Genomic DNA, 23,649 nt, shown 5'->3' with positions numbered 1-23,649 from the left:
ATCTGAACAGGGCGTTTCTTGTATCTTCCTTACCAGACTGAATTTTGAGGAAAATATTCTGTAACAGACTGGAAAAAATAAAAGTGGTCCCACCCGTGGTTACAATTCTTGGCCACATTGAAGCTATTCCAGGTGGAGCTGGTAATACAGAAGCCTGTCTTAGATGGGAGAAGGTCCATGATGCATTTGGTGGTATGATTAACATAAACTAACAATTCCTGTTCTTCCCTCCAAAGAGTGATGGGGAGGAAGCAGTCAGCATATAGAGAGTGGCTCTTGCTCTTTCCTTGGGTCCCTGTGAGTTGTGAGCCTTCAGATCCTCATAGCAGGGCCAGGCTCAGGTGGTCAGAAGGGTCCATTCAGGCCTGTTTCACAATGACATCTGTGTTCCCTGTCATGTGCCCAGGCACAAGAGGCTCTTTGTGGACTGAGATGCTGTCACTAAGGCAGTGGCATCTCTGCTGGAGACCCGCTGTGTGCAGCTGATATTTAGGGTTTGGTGGCTGTGAATTCTGCCACCTGTGGAGCTGAGAGCTCTGCATCCGTTTATAAAAACCACAGTGTGGAGGGGGAATACCCTTTGTCTTGATTCTCCACATTGATGTGGTGAACTATTTCCGAATTTGCCCGCTTTGCATTATGCTCACTGCTCCAGTGGTGGTGATGGTAGAAACCAGCTTAGACATTTGCATTTGAATCTGGCCTTGCAGGTGTGCTTCACAGCTCAGGGGCAAGGGAGGCCTCCTTGCTGGACCAGGTCTTGCTCAGAACCACAAGCTGACTCTGACCATGTGGGCAAGGAGCAGCTTTTCCTGCCAGGGTGATGCTAATTTTCCATAGTACTCTTTCTGGGTTGTAGGTTGGTAAGGGGCATTCTCCTTTATTCACTCATGATCTTCATTTGTTCAAAAATGGGGCATGTCAGATGCTGTGTCTTATATAAATCTAGGGTTTTGTGAATCACACTTTAGATTCTTTATCATCAGAGAGGCCGCCAAGAAGCTGCTGGGTATGAAGGACATGAACAGAGCTTAGTGGATGGGAGTCCCCCCAGAAGTATCCCCAGCACATCTGGCTGCCTTTTCCCTTCAGTCAAGGTGGCAGCATCTTTGTTTCTTAAACATAGGAAAGCCAGTACCTGAGCTGGCATTGCGACTTTGGAAACAAAATGAACCCAAACTGTTTCAGTGTATTGTTAAGAAATCTAATTATTTAGATGTATTCAAAGGACTTTCCAGAACTATCTAGCTGTTTTCTAAAGAAGAACAGTGGAAAATATAATTGAAGTAATGTACTAGGATGGGGTTTGACTTTATTTTATTTAGAGAAATAACTTTTTTTTTTTTTTTTTAAACTGCAGCTTCTTGCTTTTTTGCCTATTTATTTATTTATTTATTTATTTGCTTGTTGGTACTGATTAGTGGAGACATGAGGTAATTGCTTGCTGACATTTTTTTGGGGGGTCCAGGGGATGACAATAAATCACAACAAATACACCATGCTTCATGCCCAGTATTATTCCATGTTAAATCTTATTGATGTATGTTTTTAAAAAATTCACAACAAAGTAAAATTGCTTAGCAATATTACAGTAGAGAAAAGTTTACAGTCTCCCATCCCACCCCAGCCCTCTGCCTGAGGCATTCTCTGGCTACCTGGCCTGGTCATTCTGTGGATTAACTCTGTGGCCCAAACTGCATTTAGGCCTCTTCTCCTGTTTCATTCACTGTAGCCAGGGCCTGGCCATCTAGAAACTGCCTTTGTCATGAGTCATTCCTGACCTTTTACTTTCCCCCAAAGAAAGCAGATCCTAGGAAGGACGTTTAGAATGGAAATGTAGAAGCAATATTTAGGTTAGCAAATCCTGATGGTTAGGTTTGCTAGTATGCATATTATGAAAGAGGGAAGTAAACTAATACACAATTACAACATTTTCAACTAACTACCCCTAAGCCATGAAATTGAATTCTTTGTCCATCCGCCTATCATTCAGCAGGTAGGTATTTGCCAGTCTGGGGTAAGTGCACTGAGGGATGGAGAGAGTTTGCCCAGCCTGAGGGCTGATATATCCTGGAGGGAGGCTAAATCTGCAAACCCAGGAGCAGGAGGTGGAGGTGGGTACACTGAGCTACACAGAATCCAGGGGAGGCCAGAGCCAGGAACCTGCTGAGCCAGTAGCTCCATCACACTTCCAGTCCCACATTGTCTCAGGCCTTGCTCTGAGAACTTTAGAAGAGCTGGGATGGAGCAGAGGATGGAACACTTAGACTCATGTTCCCTAAGCTCTACATCAGTTCCTGGAGGCATCTACATTCCCTGATCCACAAGCATCCTGTGGAGTGCGGGCATGTTCCCAGGGAGTCCCTGCCTGGGTCTTGTGATTGTAAAGACTCCTTCATTGGGGGTTTGTTATATCTGCTAGAAATTCACATCTCATCCCTTTAGTAAAAACTGTCTTTCCAGAGCTGCTTATAAGTGTTCAAAGTAGCTGAGTACCTTCCACAAAAATGCCTGCACCTGTGTTCATTTCTAGTCTGTGTACAGTGTTTCAAAACAAAAATGTTCAGGGTCACCACAGAAATAGGTGGGCTGTATTTTCACCAGTCTTTAAGACTATAAGATGGGAAGTACAGCTCTCAAACCTTGTTACAACTTGAAGGGAGCCTTAGTGCCCAGTGCCCAGTTCCTGACTGCAGGATATTTTTAAGGTCAGCACTTCCAGAATACTATCGTGGTCTCTGTTTGAGTTAGTCCCTCTCTTTGGAGCAGTGAAGACCGAAGTTCTGATTTTCCTGAGACCTGACTGCCAGCTGGGGCTTACAGCCCAGAGCCTCTTCTCTCCATGGGTGCCGTGTGGCTTGAGTAGTTGTGATGCCAGTTTTGATGATGATCACTTGATTTTAACCTTGGAATATCTGTAGTCCATTTCTATCCTCCTCCTGTATCATTGGGCTCTTGCCAAACCATGAAGGTTTGAGAATGGGATGTGCTCTGAATAGGGGACTGCTAGGCTTGAGAGGGACAGCCCTGTCTTTGCTTGTGGTAACTCTGCCTTCTTCCACAGCCACCTCCCCCCGGGTGTCTTCTGAGCTGGAGCAGGCTCGACCACAGACGAGTGGAGAAGAGGAGCTGCAGCTGCAGCTGGCACTTGCCATGAGCAGAGAAGTGGCTGAGCAGGTTAGTGCCCCAGGTGTGCCTTCACTGCAGTGATTTCTGGACAGGGGATGGGGCATGGACTCCTGGTGGTTCCCAGGGAGTCCTTCTTCAAGACTTTCTGATGTGCTTGGTGAGTTTATTTCATATGGCTACAAGTGTGTTCCTGTTATCCACTGACCCCAGTGCAGAAAGAGGCCTGTGCAAAGTTACATTTAGGAAAGGTTTTCAGGAATGACATTGCCAAAGGAGAAAATAAGAAAAAGTGCGTCCCAAACTCACATATGCAGACACAGTCAGTGTCCAGGGTCCCTTGAGTGAACATAGCCTCCAGGGTCGTGCAGGTCAGGCGCGGAGATGCAGGCTGTAGAGAAAGGAAGGCCTAGCCCCTGTGGAGGCAGTTAGGCAAATGGCAGGTGCCTGGCGGGGTGGGGGGAAGGCTAGAAGTAAGTTTTCCTGGAAATGAAAGTGCTCATATTTTCAATGACAGAAATATGTATTATTTATTTATTTTTGTTGTTTGGTGGTATTGGGGATGGAACCCAAATCCTTTCATATGTTAGGCAAACGGTCTACCTCTGAGGCACACTTCCAGTCCCATGTTGTAGTTTTAGGATTTTTTTTTCCCCCCAGTACCCCTTTTTCTTTAATAAGCATGCATTACTTTAAGATGGGGGAAAAGGGGAAGAAGCAGTTAAAGTAACATTAGAAGTTATCACTTTGGTTGCAGTTTTCAAAAAAGTGTAGATAGAGCCAGGGTAGCTCAGGGATACCTCTCATTTAGAAGCTGGCTTTCAGAGAAAATGTTGGGATGGTTGTCTGGCCTTTTTTGTGTGTCTGTAACTGAAATATCCTCAAGCTCAACAACAATAGACCTTTTCATTCATGGCCTGTGTCCTCACAGTGGTCTATCCATGTAGAGGCACGTGGCTCTCTAGCCCACACCCTGGAAGAAAGGTGCTCAGAAGTGCTCACTGAGAAGCACAGGGATGGGCAGATAGTTGGATCCATTTTTAGTTACTATTTTAACAAGTAAAATATAGGGAATATGATAGAATTAATGATTATAATATATAAAAGCAAAGGCAAGCTGGATGTAGTGGTGTATGCCTATAATCCCAGCAACTCAGGAGGCTGAAGCAGGAGAATAGCAAGTGAGACCAGTCTCATTAACTATTAAAAAGGACTGGAAATGTAGCTTAGTGGCAAAATATCCCTGGGTTCAATCTCCAATACTGAAAACAAACAAATAAAGCTAGGGCAACCCTGTCTTATGCATGTAATGACTTTTCCTTAAATAAATATAGTGAATCATTTCTGTTAAAATTAGTCACAGAATTATGCACTAATTTTCTGGGAGCATCTGCAGTGGGAAATGGAATGATGTATGATTTTCATTCTCTTTCTGACTCATTCCTGGGTAGTCAGATGTATGGCTTATAAGAAGACCTACTGCTTCTGTACTTGCTTCTGTAAGTATTAAGAATTATAAAGCCGTTTTCATTTTGAGAAAAAATATTTTAGATTAAGCCTTCTTTTTCCCCAGTTTGATGGGACCTCAAGGAGGTTGAAGTCACACTGGTACAGTAATGGAAGAGCCTGCTAAGTACAAACACTTGGGATTGGAAAGTAATTATGTTTTACCGGTTGATTTTACATAGTCCTTTGAAATGACACAGACTACAGTATGCATTTCCTGTTGCTGGCCAGGGTGGCTTTGTTCTCTCTTGTGATGTTATTATCATTACCATCAACTTCAAGGTCTCATTGTCCCTCTACAGGAAGAACGCCTCAGACGGGGTGATGACCTCAGATTACAGATGGCCCTAGAAGAAAGCCGAAGAGACACAGTCAAAGTTCCAAAAAAAAAAGAGGTAAAAGCTTGCTGGGAGATAAATATTTGAGATGTGCAAGTTGTTGCCCTAAATATCCCTGAACCCTGCAGGTGAGTGGGACGCACAGTGGGTTCTCCAGATTCCACAAATAACCTGCATGTCTGTGGCAGGCAAGAGCAAAGTAAGAGATACTGAAAATACCCAAATTAAGAGAAGACATTTAGTGTCCCAGTGCCTGAGTACTCTCATCTATAAAATGAGGATGACAATGGTGCCTGCCTCCTGAAGTTAAGGTAGCTGTTAAATTAATTTAATGGCAGTACTTTGGGGCACTCCTGGGCCAGGATAAGCCCTGGAGTAGTGCTGGTCTCCATCATTGCCACTATGATGGTCTGTGCCAGGCTTCCACACTTTGACATAGAGATGACCAGGACATGGCTTTGCTTTTGACAAGCTCATCATCAATGTTGTCCAGTAAGGATACAGACCCCACCACTGCCACCACAAGGATGGGGGCTCTAGTGGCCTTCCCTGTCATAACAGGGATGGGGATGATGGATGTGGTACTCATGGGAGTGGGGGGAGCATCCCCTCCCCCCAGGAGAGAGGGTCATTGGGCCAGAGTGGTGGCTGGCAACTGAGACGCAAGTTGAGCAGAGAGGGATGTTATTCTTGGGGTAGGTCAAAGCCCTGGAAAAAGCCAGTGCCATCTTGGGGGGAAGTTTTCAGAGCCCCTAGGACCCTGAAAGCCTGTGAGGAATTTGGCAAACAGGAAATAGTTTGGTGTGTCTGGAACCGAGCTGTCCTAGGAAGTAGTAATATTGAAGAGCTGGTGAGGATGGGGCAGGAGAGGAAATGGCTTAATTTCCCAATCCTGCTGGGCCCCTCTTGAAGGGGCTCTACTATATATAGTAAGAGGGACTGGTGAGATTTATGGCTAATGCATGGGTACTTGATGTGACTGTAACAAAATAAAACTGTCCCCTTCTTTTTGTCTCAAAAGCACGGCTCCCACCCACCGCAGACCACGCTGTTGGATTTAATGGATGCTCTCCCCAGTTCAGGCCCTGTTGCCCAGAAAGCAGAGCCCTGGGGCCCAGCAGCCTCTGCTAACCAGACCAACCCCTGGGGTGGTTCGGCGGCTCCCTCGAGCACTTCAGACCCCTGGCCATCATTTGGTAAAGACTCCATCCTTGGTCTCCTGTGTTTGCCTGCTGGATGGGTGAGGGGAACAGGCAGGGCTTTGTGCTGTCTTTCACCTGTCCCAGTCCATTGTGGTGGGGGTACAGGCTGTACAGTTCCTAGCAGTGATGCCCAGGAAGCCCTTGCCCTCTTCCCTGGAGATCAAGGCACTGCACTCTTTCTTGGTGTTTTGAATGGTTTTCTGCTTGGGTACAAGAAATGCTGGCTTCTTCCCTGCCTCACACACACTAGAAGTGACTTGTCCCTACTGTGGGACACATATCAGCTCTCTCTGCTTCAGAATCACACCTAGCACCCAGCTTAATTTTATTTATTTATTTATTATGTGGTGCTGAGGATCAAACCCAGGGCCTTGTACATGCTAGGCGAGCGCTCTACCGCTGAGCCACAATCCCAGCCCCTAGCACCCAGCTTAAGAAGCAGCAATACAGAGCATGAACCATCTAGATCAAGTTGCTGTAAGTAAAACTGCTGCTAATGAAGAGGGGATACATTTGCTATAGCTCTTACTTGTTATTTAAGGGAATAGTGAATCAATATAATAGAGTAAGTGAATTTCTAAGTTTTTGCTTAATGTTAAGTATAAGAGAATATCTGGCAGGAGATTTTAAACAGGAACATGACAGAATTAGTTTGCTCTCGGTGATGATTCTGGCACATGAATTTTTTAATTGCTGGGCAGGGGCTTGGCCTTGTAGGCTTCAAGGGGGTTTCCTAGCCTGGTGTTCTGGGAACTTCCTGGTGCTCTGAACTGTGCTGGCCACAGCTGATCTGGGGGCTTTCTTTCTAGGAACCCTGAACTGCATATTTTGTGGCATCTTGCCTGTATCTCTTGAGAGTCCTTGTTTTCCCAAACTAGAACCATCTTTTGTATTCAGCTCAGTTCCCTGGATGTTTGCTAAAGTGTGCCAAGTGCCAGGCTCTGTCTTGCCATGTGACGACCCTGAGACGAACAGGTAATGAATGGTCCCTTCTTTCAGGTTCCAGTCAGGTGCGGGTAGAATGGAAACACAGCAGAAGAGCTGTTCTGTGGAGTCAGGCTTCCACAGAGGTTTTTTGAGGGCATGCAGGGGTGGGAGGCATCCCAGAAGGCCTGAGGGTGTGCAGCAGCAAAGATCTTGGAGGAGGGCTGTTTCCAAGAGTCTCCAGTAAAGAACAGGTGACAGGTGGTAAGAGACAGCTGTTTTCTGTTCATCAGAAGGCCCGGGGCAAGGTATGTTAGAGTCTTACAGGTGCAGGAACCTATGTTGTGTGAAGTGGGCAGCAGGGGAGGTTTGAGGGGAGAGGGGGGCATCTAGGTCACTCAGACCTCAGCCTTGCTGAGTGCTTGAATTTGGTCCAGAAGGTGGTGTCAGCCCTTTGGCATTGCTGTTGGTCCTGGTGACCACACAGAGCCCCACACCCACTTTGGTAGGCAGAATTATCCAGAGTTCTCACTCACTGAACCAATTCCAGGGTTGCTTAGAAGTTGGTTTTCACAGTCCGTGGCCTGTGTGCTTGTGCACTAGGGAGCCTGTGGTGGTTGTGGTCTTGCTGAGCACACATGACAGTGTGAGGCAGGTCAGCTGGAGCTATACACAATGTGTCCCAGGGACAGTAGGCCCTTCCAGAGAGTTTCTTTGACTTTCTTTATTAATTTGAAAAATGATTCTTCTGTCAAACAATGGCCACTTTGTCATGGATGGGATGTTTTGGGGAAAGACTGTGCAGTATCTTTCAGGGTTGTGTGATGGCTCATTGAGGAGGAGCTTATCGGCCTGGAAGAAAGTACGGCGACCAAGAGCCAGGGAGGTTGAGGAAGGTTGCACTCCATGGTGGTGGAGTAGGAGGGAGACTTGGCTTTCACACTTTACTTGTGCATTCTGTTGATTTGTTTACCAGGGATGAGTTCTACTGGTCGGGGGAGACAGAACAATAGTAATTTTTAAAGGACCAATTTATGTCGTGTCCTTTTGTTGGCTGGTGAAGAGGTCTGGGTCCTGGACTGGATCCTTGAGGTCCAACTGTGGAGTCTCCCTGGTGGGTGTGGACAGTACCACCTCCAGGGTGGGAAGCTAGAAGAATGTCAGGCTGCCATATGCTGGAGGAGGACGGGCCACTGAGGAGAGGCACTGAGTATCCTGTGGGAATGTACCTGGGGCTTGCTTTTCAGTTTCTAAAAAATAGAGATAAAATTCACCATTTAAATCATTTTAAAGTAGACAACCCAGTAGCTTTTAATACACTCACAATGTTGTATACTTACCACTACTCTCTAATTCTAGAATGTTCATATCACCAGAAAGAAACCTCATATCCAGCCTCTGTCAGCCAGCAAACTGGTTTCTGTCTTTATGGATTTGCCTCTTCTGGACATTTCATATGAATAGAATCATACAACATGTGCTCTTTTGTGACTTGCTTCTTTTATTTAGCATGCTTTTGAGGTTCATCCATGTTGTAGCAGATGGTAGTTCTTTATTCCTTTTTGTGGTTGAATAATATTCCATGGGATGACTGTGCCACTTTTTGTTGAACCATTCAGGAACTGATGGATATTTGGGCTGCTTCTGCTTTCTGGTAATTGTGAATCCAGATTTGAAAGAAAAGATTGAAATCCAAAATTTTGGAATCTATTAATATTTCAATGTTGTCAGTGATTTTAAAAAATCAGCTGGTTGGTTAATCAAAATCTCTCTGAGTATGGCCTCATGGGGCTTTTGTCTGCTTGTTTGCCATTTCTTGCTACTTGCCCACTCAGGGCCTTCTTGGTTCTGATATACTTGGCATTCTAACCAGTGACTGGAAAAGGAAACAGACCATCAAAGCCCAGAAAGGCTATTCATTTCTCCAGGGTCCCACAGTAAATTAGATGCAGGCTAAATGCTTATGGTATCACATCCTGGCCCTATCACCTCATCCTGGATTGCCACAAAGTCCTTCTGTGGCCCTGGCATGTCCTGGAAAAGTCACCCCCAATTCCAGCATCAAGAGAGATCCATGGTTAGAATGTGAGCTTATTTGCTTCCTGTTTTTTTTTCTGGTATTATGTTTTTACACAGCTGAGGCCATGTTGTCAGTATGATTTTGCATGTGTGCGTGTATATATTTATGCACACATGTATTTTTTTACAGCTTGTGCTGTGTGTCGTGAGCATTTCCAGGCCTTTAGAAAAATCCAAATAATGTGGCACTAATAAGGCATTTCATAGCTGTGCCATCATTCTCTCAGTGTTGTGCAGAGCCGGTTTTACAGTCCCAACTCTCTGCTTTCAACAGGAAAAGATGCTATAACACAGCATTCTTGGAGGACTTCTCAGAGGCAGTGCTACCAGAGCAGAACAGCCTCAGCCAGCTCCAGGTTCAGGGCTGCATGTTCTCAGGCACTTTGCTCCTTATGCCATCTCCCCAGCTCCAGAGCAGAAGTGTGGTTGGATTTACCATTCACCTTCTGGTAAAATCCAATCGTGTACCTTTTCATGGCCACCCCTCAGTCCTGAGATGCATTCATAAATTAGAAAGATTAGATTCTTGTTCCCATAGCACTGTGAGCCGCACCCTCAGCATGAAAGAAACACTTTTAAAATCACCACTTGTCCATCTTTTTTTTGTTTTTCCTTTCCTTTGCTGTACTAGGGATCAAAACGAGAGCCTCGTGTATGCCAGGCAGGCACTGTACCACTGAGCTAGCTCCCTGGCCCCTTCAAAGCCACCATTTGTAGTTGGCCCTGTCATTACCAGTTTTTTCCAAAAGCAGTACAGGGGGCTGCTGGGCCAAGTGGCCTTGGGAGGAAATGCTAATGGCCAAGAGGAGGGAAATTGGAGCCTGCCAGGTCAGCAGGGCACTTCCTCCTTTCTTCTAGACACACAAAGCAGCCACCTGGTCTGAGGAGGCCTCACAGCCTGGTGATTCAGAAGGCTTGGCCAGCCCGGGCCTCCTCTCTGCCCACCCCACTGCCCACCATCCTGACTAGGACAGAGCCCTGTCTTCCGCCCCAGCAGCAGCAGGTGGTGCTGCTGGCTTCTTGGTGACCTCTGCATGGCTATAACTGCCTCCCTGTGCACATGAATATTCATCTGCGAGATGCACCGGGCTGGTGGGATGTTGCTCCTGTGAATGGACCCCACAGAGGAGGAGGCCGGAAACAGCTTGATCTTTCAGACCTGTGTTCCATCCTCCTTTCATTCACTGGAGCTTTCAACAAGCATTTATTTATTGGGTGTGTGGCATTGCCTGAACCCCATGGAGGCTGTGAGGCTGAGAGCACAGAGGAGCCTTGCAATGGCTCTACTGTCCATTCATGGAGGAGGAGCCTCCCCAAGCCAGCAGTGTTCCCTGGGGACCAGCTGAACCCTGGCCTCCATGCTGGCTGCTTTCCCTTGGAAGGAGGAGGGTGTGTTATCTGTCCCCTTGCCACCTTTGAAGAAAGTCTGTCTGGCCACAGAACCATTTACCTGTGTCAACTGTACTTTGTTCATTTTGTATAAATTCAACCCAGAAACTTTCATAGAATTCAGTATTTCTGTGTCTCTTGTGTCATTTGCAGAATGGAAGCCTGATAGAGCTCATCCAGGCTAAGCAGCTTATCCATGGTGATCTGGTGATTTGGGGGTGGCCAGGATCTGAACTGAGCACATATATCATTCTGTGTCTGAAACCCTCTGACTTATGACAGACTTTGTTCCTGCAAGCAGTGGAGTGGGAGTTCCTTCTGAGGCTGAGCTTGTTGAATTCAACAGTATGCATTGCACAGGTTACTGAACCTTAAAATTTGGCCATTTCAGCAGTAGGTTCTAAAGCAGACCGAGCCATGAGAACTAACTGCAAGTGTCAGAGGAGGCTCTAGAAAAATTACAACGTGGACTGCATGGCAGAGTGGGCCCTCCACGTGGAAGCCTTGCCTCTGAGTCCAGGTGGGCAGGGGCTCCACATCCTGCTGACTCATGGAGAGAGCACAACGTCCTTTTGGTGCAGCTATGCGTCATAGCATTCAGGGTGGAAAGAGTTTTTCTAGAAATGTTAAAACACTTTGTTTTAACTCTTAAAGATACAAGCCTATCAGTTTGGGGGAAACTGTATGTTCATATCATCATTGTGCAAGAGTATGTCCAGATGGAAAAAAAAATCCTACTTTTGCACATGCATACCTGCTGAGGGCTCAAGGTGGAACTAAGGGCCCAGGCTGGTGGGCATGGCCTAGGAGAGTTGCAAGGCCAGTCTGGGCCTAGCAACAGTCTGGGTCCCTCACTGCTTAATCTTTGTCTCATTGTCTGCCTGGAAAACTTCTGTTTATTCTTGAAGATGTGGCTTAGGTGTTTCTCCCCAGGAAGACAGGGTCACCTTGTCTTCTGGCCCGCTTCTGTCCTGTTCACTGGTTACGGGCTGCCCAGGGTCTGCAGGCTGGTGCAATGGCTTGTGTCTGTTATTTCTCTCACAGACAGGACTGTCCTGGGGCTGGGCTGGGGCTGGGGTTGGGGAATGCTGAACAAATATGGCTTGAATAGAACAGTTCACTATTTGGGGAGGGGACTAAAGTCCCCCAAAAGATTCTCGAGGACAGCCATGGTTGAGAAACACTGGTTTAGTGCCCCCAAGCACCATGTTAGTGAACGTCACTCAATCTGAGACCTTTGTTAACTCCCCATTTAGACTGCCAGGACAGAGATGAGGAGCAGCTCTCATCAGGTATATAATCAGAACCTGCTAGAAGTAGTCACTGTTGGTCACTGAGGGTTAGAGCAGATGAACTGCTGAGACCCTGACTTTTCTCAGTTCTTTGTTATTTCCCTCCAAATCTTGATAGACCTGGTGTTCACACAGTTCTGAGTGTATGCAAAGCAGCCCCAGCCCCTGTTCTTGTGGAGTGCACATTCTAAGGCAGACAGTAGCACCCTTCTCTAAGCAGGAATGAGTGTTGGGGTGGGGATATAGCTCTGTGGTAGAGCTCTTGCCTAGCATGAATGAGGTCCTGGGTTCCATCCTCAGTACTGAACATATACACACAAAAAGAGGGCTCCAAATGTTTAGGGTGGCATGTGATGGGATGGCATGGAGGCTGCGTGGTGGTGCCCTGCCTTCCTTGCCAGTTACCCACTTGGTATGTGTCAGGAGAGGCAGTCAGCTTTAGGAGACAGGAGCCAGGTGGCTGTGTCTTCAGGCCATCATGCTCATCCAGATTCAGATCCGCTTGACTCCGCTGTCCCCCAAAACCCACTTTTCTCCTCTGCCCATATGTGGCCTTAGGAGCTCAAGTTCTGCTCTGCTGCAAGCATAGTGGCCATCTTGAGTGCCCTCTTGGCCACACAGCAAAATAAAGATCTCTCTGCAGCTCATGTACTACTTACGGGATTGGGGTTAACTTGAGCCCCCAAGAACCCTCCCCAGTTGCCAGTGTAGTGTGTCTTCCCCTCAGACTGGGAGTAGGTGAGGGAAAGTTCTCCCAAGGATTATTAGGGTCTCCTCACAGGAGATGAGGGTGTGGGGGCTAGAAGTAATCTGGGCACATCCCCTGACAGGCAAGAATAAGGGAAGGACAGCAACTGTCTGGTTGCACAGGGGATGTGCCCAGTGTGGTCAGGGCTGCAGGGGCAGCTGAGGCTCTCACCTGTGATCTCCATTGGCAGCCCAGCTGAGAGAATGTGGGGCTCACAGCAGGCTCTCTCCTGCTCCTGTGGTTCTTTAGGTGCCGGTGAGCAATGAAGAGGAGCAAGTCGTGCTGATGTTCCCATGGCTCACAGGTGGCATTCTTTGTCCTCTCCGTTGTATCACAGGCAGTTCTGAAGACACTTCACACAGCTCTTCTGGCTTGCATCCCAACTCTCTCCTCAGTGAGCCCTTTCTACCACATTACCTCTCTCCAGTCAGTAAGGAGAGCCACGGTAGAGCTAGTTGCCTTCTTTGGGAGTAGAATGAGGGCCAGTCCCATCAGTGTGGTTCCAGCAAGGGCCAGATTCAGTTTCCTGAAAAGGTGTTCATTATGTGAGGCAGAAGTGGACTTTGGAGAGCAATTTCAGCCCTGGGGGAGGTGGTTCTGCATGAGATGCTGGAAGACTTTTTTGTGAAGGTTCAGAAGGAACTTCTAGGGGGGAAACAGGTGTTTCTGGAGCCTCTGGAAAAGGTGATGGGCCCTAGGGCAGGAGCAAGTGAAGCAGGATTTGGCAGGCAATGAAAAAATGAAAGTTGACCATGGAGTGTTGGGAGGGAAGCTTGCAGATGGAGGTACCCTCCCCTTGGCTGTCTCAAGCTCCTGGGTGTGGTCACGACAGCAAGCCTGGGGAGGAGTGAAGGCAGCATTCTCTTCCTCACTCTCCTTGCACTACTCCGTGGTTTGCCAGTTGATCCAGCCAAAAGTTAAAGAGGCAGTAGGACAGTGTCTTGGGATGGTTTCATAGGCCCAGAGAAAAGCCCCTTGGCATTTTAGAAACTTGAAAACTTGGTAAGATGATTAGTAGTGGGTTCATCTTCATGAAAGCCAGGGAGTCTCTTTGCCATGCAGGAGCAGTAATGCTAGGGCTGATAAGGGGCATGTGTAGAGATGGGAGTTCAGGGAGCTCTCTGAGCTCGGGACTATTTCCCTGCTCCTAACACGGGGTGTAGTCTGTGCCTTCTTCTGTTGGCCCTCCCTGAGCCTCAGCTTAGCCAGGTTGTCACAGGCTGGAGTTGCCCTTTACTCCAAGAAGTTCACAGTTGATCGGAGGCCCATAGGTAAATGAGTAGATTTGGTGCTCTGTGATAGTCTAAAAGAAGGAAGTGGAAGATTCCGGAGAAGTCAGGAACACAGGAAGAGAAGGTAGAAGGTAAAGGGCGAGGGAAGAGCAGGCAGAGAGCTGCCTTCATTATCTTGGGGAGCAGTGGGACTGGGGCAGGCGGTGGAGGAAATGAGGATGTCTAACTTGCATCTGTTTGGAGTTCCATAAGAGATCATGTTTGAGAAGATAATAACTGAGGCTTTCAAGAATTATGGAAAGGGCTACTCAGATTCAGAAAGCCTATTGGATACCCACCTAGCCTTATCATTGGAAACTGTAAGGAAAGAGAGTACCTAAGTTACCCAGAGAGTTGGCCATCTAGTAGGAAGGAGCATAGTTAAATAACAGCCAGACCATGACAGAGACGGAGGACAGTGGAAGTGTCTTCAGTGTGTTTGAATAAAAACACTGTTTACCTAGACATCCATTCCTAGCAAAATCATTGTTCTGAGGATGGTGGTGAAAAAGGCCATTTCTATTTGGAAACAGTTACAAAAAAGTCAGCCTCCAGAATTCTGTATTCGATGAAGGTGAAATGATGGCACCTCCTGGTGACAGAACTCTAAGAAAATTTAGAGTAAATTTCCTACCCTTAGCACAGAGACTCTGAGGAGAGTTCTTCAGGCTAACAGGAAAAAACAAAAACAACAACAAAAAAAACAACCAGATTAGAAACTCAGATCTTCAGGATAGAATGAAGAGTGTTGGAAACGGGAAATAATGCAGGAGAATATTTCCAAAGTAATAAAAAAATGTGCTGGAAACAGCACACCTGTAATCCCAGCTTCTCAGGAGGCTGGGCAGGAAGATCACAAATTTGAGGCCAGCCTGGGAAACTTGGCAAAACCCTGTCTGAAAATAAAAAGGGAATATAGCTCAGTGGTTGGGCACCACTAGGTTCAATCCCCAGTTCCACTCCTTCACCCCCAAATTGTAGCCGGCACAGTGACACATACCTATAATCTCAGCTACTAGGGAGACTGAAGCAGGAGGTTTACAGCCCCAACAATTTAGCAGGATCCTGTCTCAAAAGGGCTGGGGATGTAGTTCAGTGGTAAAGTATACCTGGGTTCAATCTGCAGTTCCAAAAATAAAGTCAGTACAGTAAAAACAACAAAAAAAAATTTTGAGTGGCACATCTTATAAATTGATGAATTTGTTGTTCCCCATAATTGGCGAATACATATTTTTTGTAGTTATATGCAAGATAACTTGCAAAAAAAAAAGCTAGCTTCAACAAATTTTTGAAAATTGGGATCATGTAAGAAACATTTTTTGATCACAAAGCACTTACATGTTAAAAATTTATAACAAAAAGATAAGTATAGAAAACACCATGTGCTTGAAATTTTAAAAACACTTGTAATTCTTTTTTTTGAGAAAACTTTATTAACACTGTTCCCCAAATATTAAATTTATACTTCTACTCTACTGATTTTCCTTTCATTAGTCTATTTATTTATTTTTGATTGGTTCTTTCTACTTATACATAAAGGTGCAATTTTCTGTTATATTTATATATGCATATAGCATGATTTTTAAAAACGCACCCCACATTTCCTCCCCTTTTCCATCTCTCCTTTCTTCCTCTCAGTTTTCTATTTTACTGACCTTCCCTATGTCTTTATGATATCTGATCTTCCCCTCCTGCTTTCCTTTATGTTGCTCTAGCTTCCACACATGAGAGAACATTTGAGCCTTGATTTTCTGAGGTTGGCTTATTTCACTTAGCATGATGCTCTCCATTTCCATCCACTTACCAGCAAATGCCATAATTTCATTCTTTCTTTGGCTGAGTAAAACTCCATTGTGTATATACAACCACATTTTTTGCAATACATTCATCTACTGTTAGGCATCTGGGTTGATTCCATAATTTAATTATTGTGATGTGCTGCTATATACATTGAGGGGGCTGTATTGCTCTAGTATGCTGATTTTAGTTCTTTTGGGTAAATACCAAGGAGTGGAACAGCTGGGTTGGATGGTGGTTCTATTCCTGTTTTTTTGAGGAACCTCCATACTGCTTTCCAGAATGGTTGTACTAGTCTGCGGTCCCATCAGCAGTGTATGAGTGTACTTTTCTCTTGAGATCCACCAGAATTTATTACTGTCTGGTGTTCTTGATGATTGTCATTCTGACTGCAGTGAGATGAAATCTTAAACACTTCTACATTTTTGACTGAAAGAAGAAACTGTAATGAAAATCAGAAATATTTAGAACCAAATAATTTATATATCTTCATAACAATTTTGGGGACAGTTTAAGAAGTAACAAGAGAAAAAAATTACATCTTTAAGTGTTCACATTAATAATAAAGAAAGTTGCAAAATAAATGAGGATATAGTGACATTGCACCAAAATAAAGCAGAAGGAAGGGGGCTTCAAAGAGAAGAACAGAAATTAATGAAATAGATCATAAACACATAATAGTATCCAGAAATGAGTTGGCAATTGAAGAGTAATAAAATAGGTCAATCTCTGGTAGGATTAATTTTATAAAAATAGAAAAGGCACAAACAGGAATGAAACAACATAACTGCCACTGCCAAAAGTTAATACATAGCAGGAGTCTATCCGATCCAACTCTGTGCTTACAAATCAAAAAACTTAGATATGGATAAAATAGAAAACGTGGCAGAACAGACTGAAGAATAATAGAAAACCTATAAGTAGAAAATAGTCCTATCATCAAGAAAGTAATTGAATCAGTACTTAAAACCCACATCCCCAGATTTAACCAGAGAGCTGTATCTAACATCATGAGAGAACAGGAAAATAAGGAATGTTCCTGCTCATTTTATGAGACTAGCATAACCTTAACAAAACCAGACAAAGACAGTAGTGTGAGAACAAACATTTTAGTCCACTTTCACTTATGAATATTGATGCACAAATTCTAAGGAAAGATTGTGAAACCAGAAAAATGTACAAAAAGATGAAGTATATCATGAAAAACTTGGTTTGTAAGAACTGAGTCAACACTGAGTGTGGTGGTACACACCTCTAATTGGGAGGCTGAGACAGGAGGATTGCAAATTCAAGGACAGCCTCAGCAAATTAGGGAGGCCTTAAGCAATTTAGCAAGACCCTGTCTCAAATAATCAGAAAAGGGTTGCAGTGTGGCTCAATGGTTAAGCGCCCCTGAGTGCTATCCCTGGTACCCAAAAAAGAATTGAGTCATCAGAAAACTTACTGATATGCCATATTAGCAGATTAAAAAAGAAAAATCATGTGATGATCTTAATAGAAGCAGAAACAATGTAACAACATTTTATTAGCTATTCATTGAAAAATTCTTGGCAAACGGAACATTGGGGAGCTTCACAACTTGATTAAGCACTTCTAAAAGGAGAAAAAACTATAACAAACATTATACTTAATGCCAAAATGTTGAAATTGATCCTGTAAGATCAAGAGTAAGACCAAGGATATCAGGGATCTGCCCCTCTACTTTATGTTGTAACTGGTGGTTTCTACTCAGTGCAGTAAAACAAAGAGAAAATTTGTAAAGGACAAGAAAGAAGGTGCTAGACAGTCAAAATTTGCAGGTAATATAAAAAATTTGGCAGATAATTAGGTTAAATTATTAGAATTATTAGAGTTAGAAATTAAAATGGCTTATAAAATTGTTAGAGTTCAGCAAGATTGCTAGATTCAAGGACAAAATTTTAAAAGAGATTACTTCCCAGGGATGATACCAAGTTCCTAGAAATAAATCTTACAAAGATCATATAAACCCCTTATGGAGATAGAGGATAAAAATTTAAAAAAATTAAATTTCATGAAAAGATATTAAAGATTTAAGTAAACAAATCAGTCCTGTGATCTTTTTTTTTAAAAAAAAAACCCAGTATTATTATAACACTTCTCCCCAAATTGATCTGTAATTCAGTGCAATTCTGGTCAAAGTCCCAAGCAGATTTTAATCCATGTTGCTGGGATGAGTCAATAAAGCAAAGGAAGGTAGAGGAAAGACTTGAACAAGCACCTTATTAGAGGACTCGTGAATGACACATGAACATATGGATGGATGCACAACTTCATGAAGCAATAAAGAAGCGCAAATCAAAACCACCTTAAGGGCTTGGGATGTAGCTCAGTTTGGGAGAGCACTTTCCTAGTATGCTCGAGGTCCTGGATTCAGTCCCCAGCACCAGCACCACAGAACAAACAGAAAATCCTACTATAAAATATTTCTCATCTACCAGATTAACACAAATGAAAAAGTAAGATGATGCTAAGCACCAGAGAGGCTATGAGGCAACTGCCAGGGCAACGAGACGCATTCCCTGCTGAGGGGTGTAGATTTGAACAACCATTGTGGAGGTGCCTTCAGCATTACCAAGTGAAGGAGAAGGGACCTGTGGCCCCACAGTCATCGTGTATGCACCTGTTCCAGAGGATGTGAATGAGAACCAAAACAAGATGACCCAGTGGCTTTATTAACAGAATTATTAACTGTGGCTTTTTTTTTTTTTTTTTAAAGAAAGGGATACTACACAGCACTCAGATGACAAATCCTAGCTACACCTCAACACAGATAAATGTATATAAAGTTTAGAAAGTAGGCACAATTAAGCAGCATAGCATTTAAAAGTATCCCTAATTGTAAACTAGAAGGGAAAGAGAGTGGCTAATACACAGTTCACAGTGAGTGAGGTGTGGGTGTAATGCTTTGGTGACAGCAGTGTCTGAATGTTTGTCGTGGTGTTCCAGTATAAGGGGACGCTGGGTCTAGTTCACGTGTGTGCTTGCATGGTGGCTGCACGACAGGACTGATGCTGAGCATTAGATGCACGCCAGGCACTTGTGACCCATTAAATCAGTTTTGTCACTCACAATCTGAAAATGTCTAATGGCTTAAGCTGGTGGTATCTCGCTGTTTTGTTGTTCCTCTTAATTCAGTATTCATACCTTTTAGGAAGCAGAAACCACTCAAAGCACTGGGAGAGGATACCTTCAGGTGCCTTTGGAGAGCCAGGACAGAGTGGGTGGCTCTGGGGCTCTTTGACTGAAGGGGAGCCTGGGTTCTGGGGAGACAGGCTCCTGTGGTTCCCCATAGTCTGTTGAGATTGGCATTGTCTCAGAGAGCCCCTTGCTTGCCCCCGTGTGGCAAGAGAATGTGCAGAGGATCTCTCAGCTGTTTCCTCTCCAATCCTTACCAGAGGGTCTGTCCTAGATTTCCCCACCCAGCACTTTCTCTCTCCAGGTGCTGGGCCCTGGCCGCCAGCCTGGCTCGTCTGAGAGAGCACCCTTTTGGTGGCTACCTCACCTGGCACAGGGCACTGACCCAGTTGTGGCCCACAGTATCCTTTTCCACTTACCCCAGCTGCTCAGAACTTTCTGAAGGTATCTCTGAGTTCTGACCCCACCTTTTTACAGGTGCCAAGCCAGCTGCCTCTGTGGACCCGTGGGGAGTGCCCACCACAGCCAGCACACAAACAGTCCCCAAGACCTCAGATCCCTGGGCAACTCCGCAACAGCCTGCCCCCAATGCTGGGAAAACAACGGATGCCTGGGGTGTAGCCTCAGCTACCAAGCCCATACCTGCTTCGGGTGAGCGCCTCCCTGCTCGAGCTCTGAAAGCCTCCACCCAGCAGCTCCATCTCGCTCCTTGGCAGCTGCCCATTGGTTTGCTGCATTTGCTTCTCTGCTTGCCCTACACTGACCTCGGGTCCCGATCCCCAGATCCAAACACCCCAGTACGAATGAGAGTTCACAGGCCCCTCTCTGTGCTCCACAGCTTACTCCAGGTGTGCCACCCACGAGGGTGTTGAGAGGTCTGGACTGGTCCCAGCCATGGGTACTCTTGACCCTGGGCACTCCTTCAGGTCACTTCTACAGATCTGCATCCAGCGTCCAGCCACAGCTTAAATGTACCTTTGTCCTTATGTTTGGGGTAAGGACCATCGAGACAGTGGCAAGTGGACAGGCTCCCTTCTCCCTGCTGTCACCTTCCCAGCCAGGTGACTGGAGCCTATCTGCTGTCTTTAGCTCTTAGTTCTAGTTCTGCCCTGTGAGATAGGGTAAAAAGGGAGATGCCCCCCTGGCCTTCCCATCCTCGGGATGTAAACTGGGTGACTGCAGTGCTGCAGGGTCTTGTGAAGTCCCCACAGTCACTGGCTTCTGTCCCCCCAGGATCCTTTGAGCTGTTCAGTAATTTCAATGGTACAATTAAAGACGACTTTTCTGAATTTGACAACCTCCGAACTTCAAAAAAATCAGGTAGGTAAAGGTGGTTTCTGTACTGTTCTGTGCATTTGACTAGCTTCATTACTGCAGAAATAATAGCTCTTGAAACCCAGCAACTTTATGCCTTTTCTCAGTACTTTGATCTTAAGAGCCTGAAGCTTGTAGTTTCATGAACTCATACATTGACGCTGGAAAGTCATGAGAGGTTGAGGTTTTTCTCAACTTTTCCTCAAGGTGAGTCCCGTGTTCTGTGTCTGGTTGCCTTTCTCCCAGGGCTGTGATCCATGTTGGCCAGAGCCCCAGGCTGCATGCAGGTGTTCACTCTGGCCTCCCTGCCAGGGTGGGCTCATCCCAGGTCTGATACATCTTGTTACCTTCCTTCCACCAACCTCCTGCTTCCCAGAGGTGTTTCCTTGGGTATAAATGGGGATGGTCTGTGTCTACTTCCCTCAGATGGCAGTTTCTGCCCAGGAGACCCTGATCCATTCCAGACCCAGCTGGGCTGGGAGGGCATGGGGGTTGAGCTTGGCTGGAAGCTGTAGTAGGGAAGTCCTGGGGTGTACTCTCATGTACCCTGTGTAGACTGAGGACAGAGCTAGGCAGCCTCTGTCCATCTTGGTCCTTATCTCCAAGCTCCATACAGCAACTTCTGTCCTTGGCTTTCCCCTTGTCCTTCCCACTTGCCCATCCTACTCCTTCCTACCCTTCTGAGCCTCTCCCTTCTGTTTAAGCCCCCCTTCAGCTGCAATCCCTGGCCTGATAAAAGGAACAGCAGCCCGATCCTATCCCCATCTTATCCTCTGCCCCTGGGCTCAGGGGCTCCCAGCCAAGGTCCAGAGGCAGCTTTAAAACCCTGCTGGCTTGCCAGGCTTGGGGTGGGACATGCCTATATTCCCAGCAGCTTGAGAGGCTGAGGCAGGAGGATCACGAGTTCAAAGCCAACCCCAGCAAAAGTGAGGTGCAAAGCAACTCAGTGAGACCCTATCTCTAAATAAAATACAAAATAGGGCTGGGGATGGGGCTCAGTGGTCGAGTGCCCCTAGATTCAATCCCCGGTACCCAAAAAACAAAACAAAAACAACCCTGCTGTTTTCACCTTTTTTCTTTTGCTACATTAAAACAACAAGATTGTGCTGGGTGTGGTGGCACATGCCTGTAATCCCAGTGGCTTGGGAGGCTGAGGCAGGAAGATTGTGAGTTCAAAGCCAGCCTCAGCAACTTAGGCTCTAAGCAATTCAGCAAGACCCTGTCTCTAAATAAATATTTTAAAAGGAGGGCTGGAGATGTGACTCAGTTGTTAAGCGCCCCTGGGTACAATCCATGCAGGTCATAGTGCAACCTAATCTGTCCTTGCCCACCCTCTCCCTCTGAGCTTCTGAAAAGGCAGCTTGGCCATTGTTAAGTGTTGACTTATAAATATTTGTTCCCAATTAGAGAAGTATTCCTATTGTAGAAAATTTGGAAAAGTTTATGAAAGAAAATGAAAATTACCTATAAAATCATCTTTTTCTCAGCCACTATATTTCCCTCCAGTATCTTTCTGAACTCTTATTGGTCTTTTTTGTTCAGATCTGCTATCAGAGTTGAGTTCTGCCCCTGCTTTCCTGAGTTTTATGGAATAACCAATTGGAAACATTTTTTCATGACTTTAAAATGTATTAGAAATAGAAATAAAACATATGCATATATGTATATATTTATATATGTTTTTCCCTCTATGGCTCAGCAATATTTTTAGTTATCAATTTGGGGGAGAAAATTTTAGGTTGAGTTCAAATTGTGCTAATGCAAATAATTCTGTGGTGAACACCTGTCTACTTAAGTCCTGGTTCACATTTTGCATTTTTTCCTTGGGCTGGATCCCTACAAGTGGGATGCCTGAGCATGACCATTTTGGAGAACCCAAGCCCTTGGGCAGCAAGCAGTCATGTCCTCTGGCCTGTCTCAGCACACCCTCTTCCGGCTGAATTTCAAAACATAGTTTACTTTCTTCTTGCTATCAAGAACATAATGTTTCACTGTAGAAAATTTAGAAAATGAAAATGTAACATGATATATTAAAAATTAAGTTATCTGGGCCTTATCACTAACCCCAAATAACATCTTAATATTTTTCGAGGATTGTGCTGTATGTACTTTTTTGTATCTTGCTTTTTCCACTTAACCATTTTGATAGTTTTCTTTGTTCCTCGTTATGTATCATTCTGTCCCTATTGGGTTATATGGATATGTGGTTTCTTTAACGGCCTGTGGCTGGCTGTCTCCATTTGGGGATGCTGGAAAGGGACTGCAGGGAACACAGCTGCATGTATCCTGGGAGTCAAGGCATTGGGCATTGATGCTTATGGGGGTGAGAGCATTAGGTGCATGGTCTTAGACCCCTACACTCATTTTGCCACTTGTGTCTCTGTCTTGCAGCTGAGTCTGTGGCCTCTCTGCCATCCCAGAACAATGGAACTGCAAGCCCTGACCCCTTTGAGTCTCAGCCCCTGACTGTTGCCTCAAGCAAGCCCAGCAGTGCCCGGAAAACACCCGAGTCTTTCCTGGGCCCCAACGCGGCCTTGGTGAACTTGGACTCACTGGTGACCAGGCCCGCCCCAGTGGCCCAGTCCCTCAACCCCTTCCTGGCCCCAGGTAGGCACATGTCTGGGCAATATCCAGCTGTTCTGCCTGAGAGTGGGTGTACTGCAGGTCTCTAAACCTGACTCTCCCACCTTGGGGACTCTTCCTGCTGTGCCCCACCTAGGGCTGCATGGCCTGTGGCCAGGAGGAAGTGGAACTCCAGAACCTGTGCTGTCTCCTCTCTCCAGGGCCACATGGGGTGGGGCATGGAAGCTGCTGTTTAAAGCAGGGAGAGTATGGGGGAAACGGCTCCTCCTCTTAGTTAAGAGCACTGAGCAGAAGCTCTTCCTACTCAGTGCCCCTGGCAGAGGACCCTCCGGCAGGGGCCATTATGAGGTCAGATAGAAGTAGGCAGGGTGCTGGGGCAAAGAACAACCAAAGTTTGCTGCACAGTATCCCTCCTTGAGGGGGAACTTAACTTGGCCCTCTAGTATAAGCCAGCCTTGGGATCCAGAGACCCTCACCACAGACCCTGGTGCAGGATTCTGCTCTCGTCCTCTTAGGGGCTCTGCATTAGTTGCAGAACAGGCTTCGAGCTGCTGCATCCAGGGTCACTGAGGTCTGGGCGATGGCCTCCCTAGCCTAGCCCCACCCTCTTTTCTCTTGTGGACCACATGCCCTTGGCTCCACTGAACTCTGTACTAGGACCCCTCATTACCTCCATGCTGTGATTCACCACTCCCTCAGCCTAGATCCTCGTTTCCTCCAGCACCTACCTCAAATGACTTGCTCTTCTAGGAATTTCTTCCCTGCTGCACAGACTGACCTATACTTGGAGTTCCTGGGACCTACCCAGCTTGAGGTCCTCATGAATGAGGATGTGGTCACAGGGGAGGGTGGCCCCTTAGGTGAAGCTAGATTAGGACATGAGCTCCTCAGCCAGCCTGGAGTGTCTCTCTGTCCAGAAAATCT

At 45.8% G+C, this 23,649-nt stretch overlaps 2 protein-coding genes across 5 annotated transcripts in view; both read left to right on the top strand.

Annotated features, from left to right (window-relative positions):
* LOC107157133 (multidrug and toxin extrusion protein 1) overlaps positions 1-23,649 on the top strand; it is a 612,661-nt gene that overhangs the window by 383,515 nt on the left and 205,497 nt on the right. The window lies entirely within an intron of this gene.
* Epn2 (epsin 2) overlaps positions 1-23,649 on the top strand; it is a 96,120-nt gene that overhangs the window by 68,737 nt on the left and 3,734 nt on the right. For 3 of the 4 annotated variants that reach the window (XM_048796044.1, XM_048796038.1, XM_015503433.2), the window contains 6 exons: positions 3,065-3,177; positions 4,935-5,027; positions 5,992-6,166; positions 19,306-19,479; positions 20,062-20,148; positions 22,534-22,749. In XM_048796044.1, coding sequence (XP_048652001.1) covers positions 3,065-3,177; positions 4,935-5,027; positions 5,992-6,166; positions 19,306-19,479; positions 20,062-20,148; positions 22,534-22,749 — 858 coding nt within the window. The remainder of the gene's footprint in view (positions 1-3,064; positions 3,178-4,934; positions 5,028-5,991; positions 6,167-19,305; positions 19,480-20,061; positions 20,149-22,533; positions 22,750-23,649) is intronic. The other variant, XM_048796053.1, reaches the window with a different exon arrangement.

The sequence above is a fragment of the Marmota marmota genome, unplaced genomic scaffold (genome assembly GCF_001458135.2).
Source record: "Marmota marmota marmota unplaced genomic scaffold, marMar, whole genome shotgun sequence".
NCBI classification, from domain to species: Eukaryota; Metazoa; Chordata; class Mammalia; order Rodentia; family Sciuridae; genus Marmota; species Marmota marmota.
This window is presented reverse-complemented; position numbering and strand designations above follow the sequence as displayed.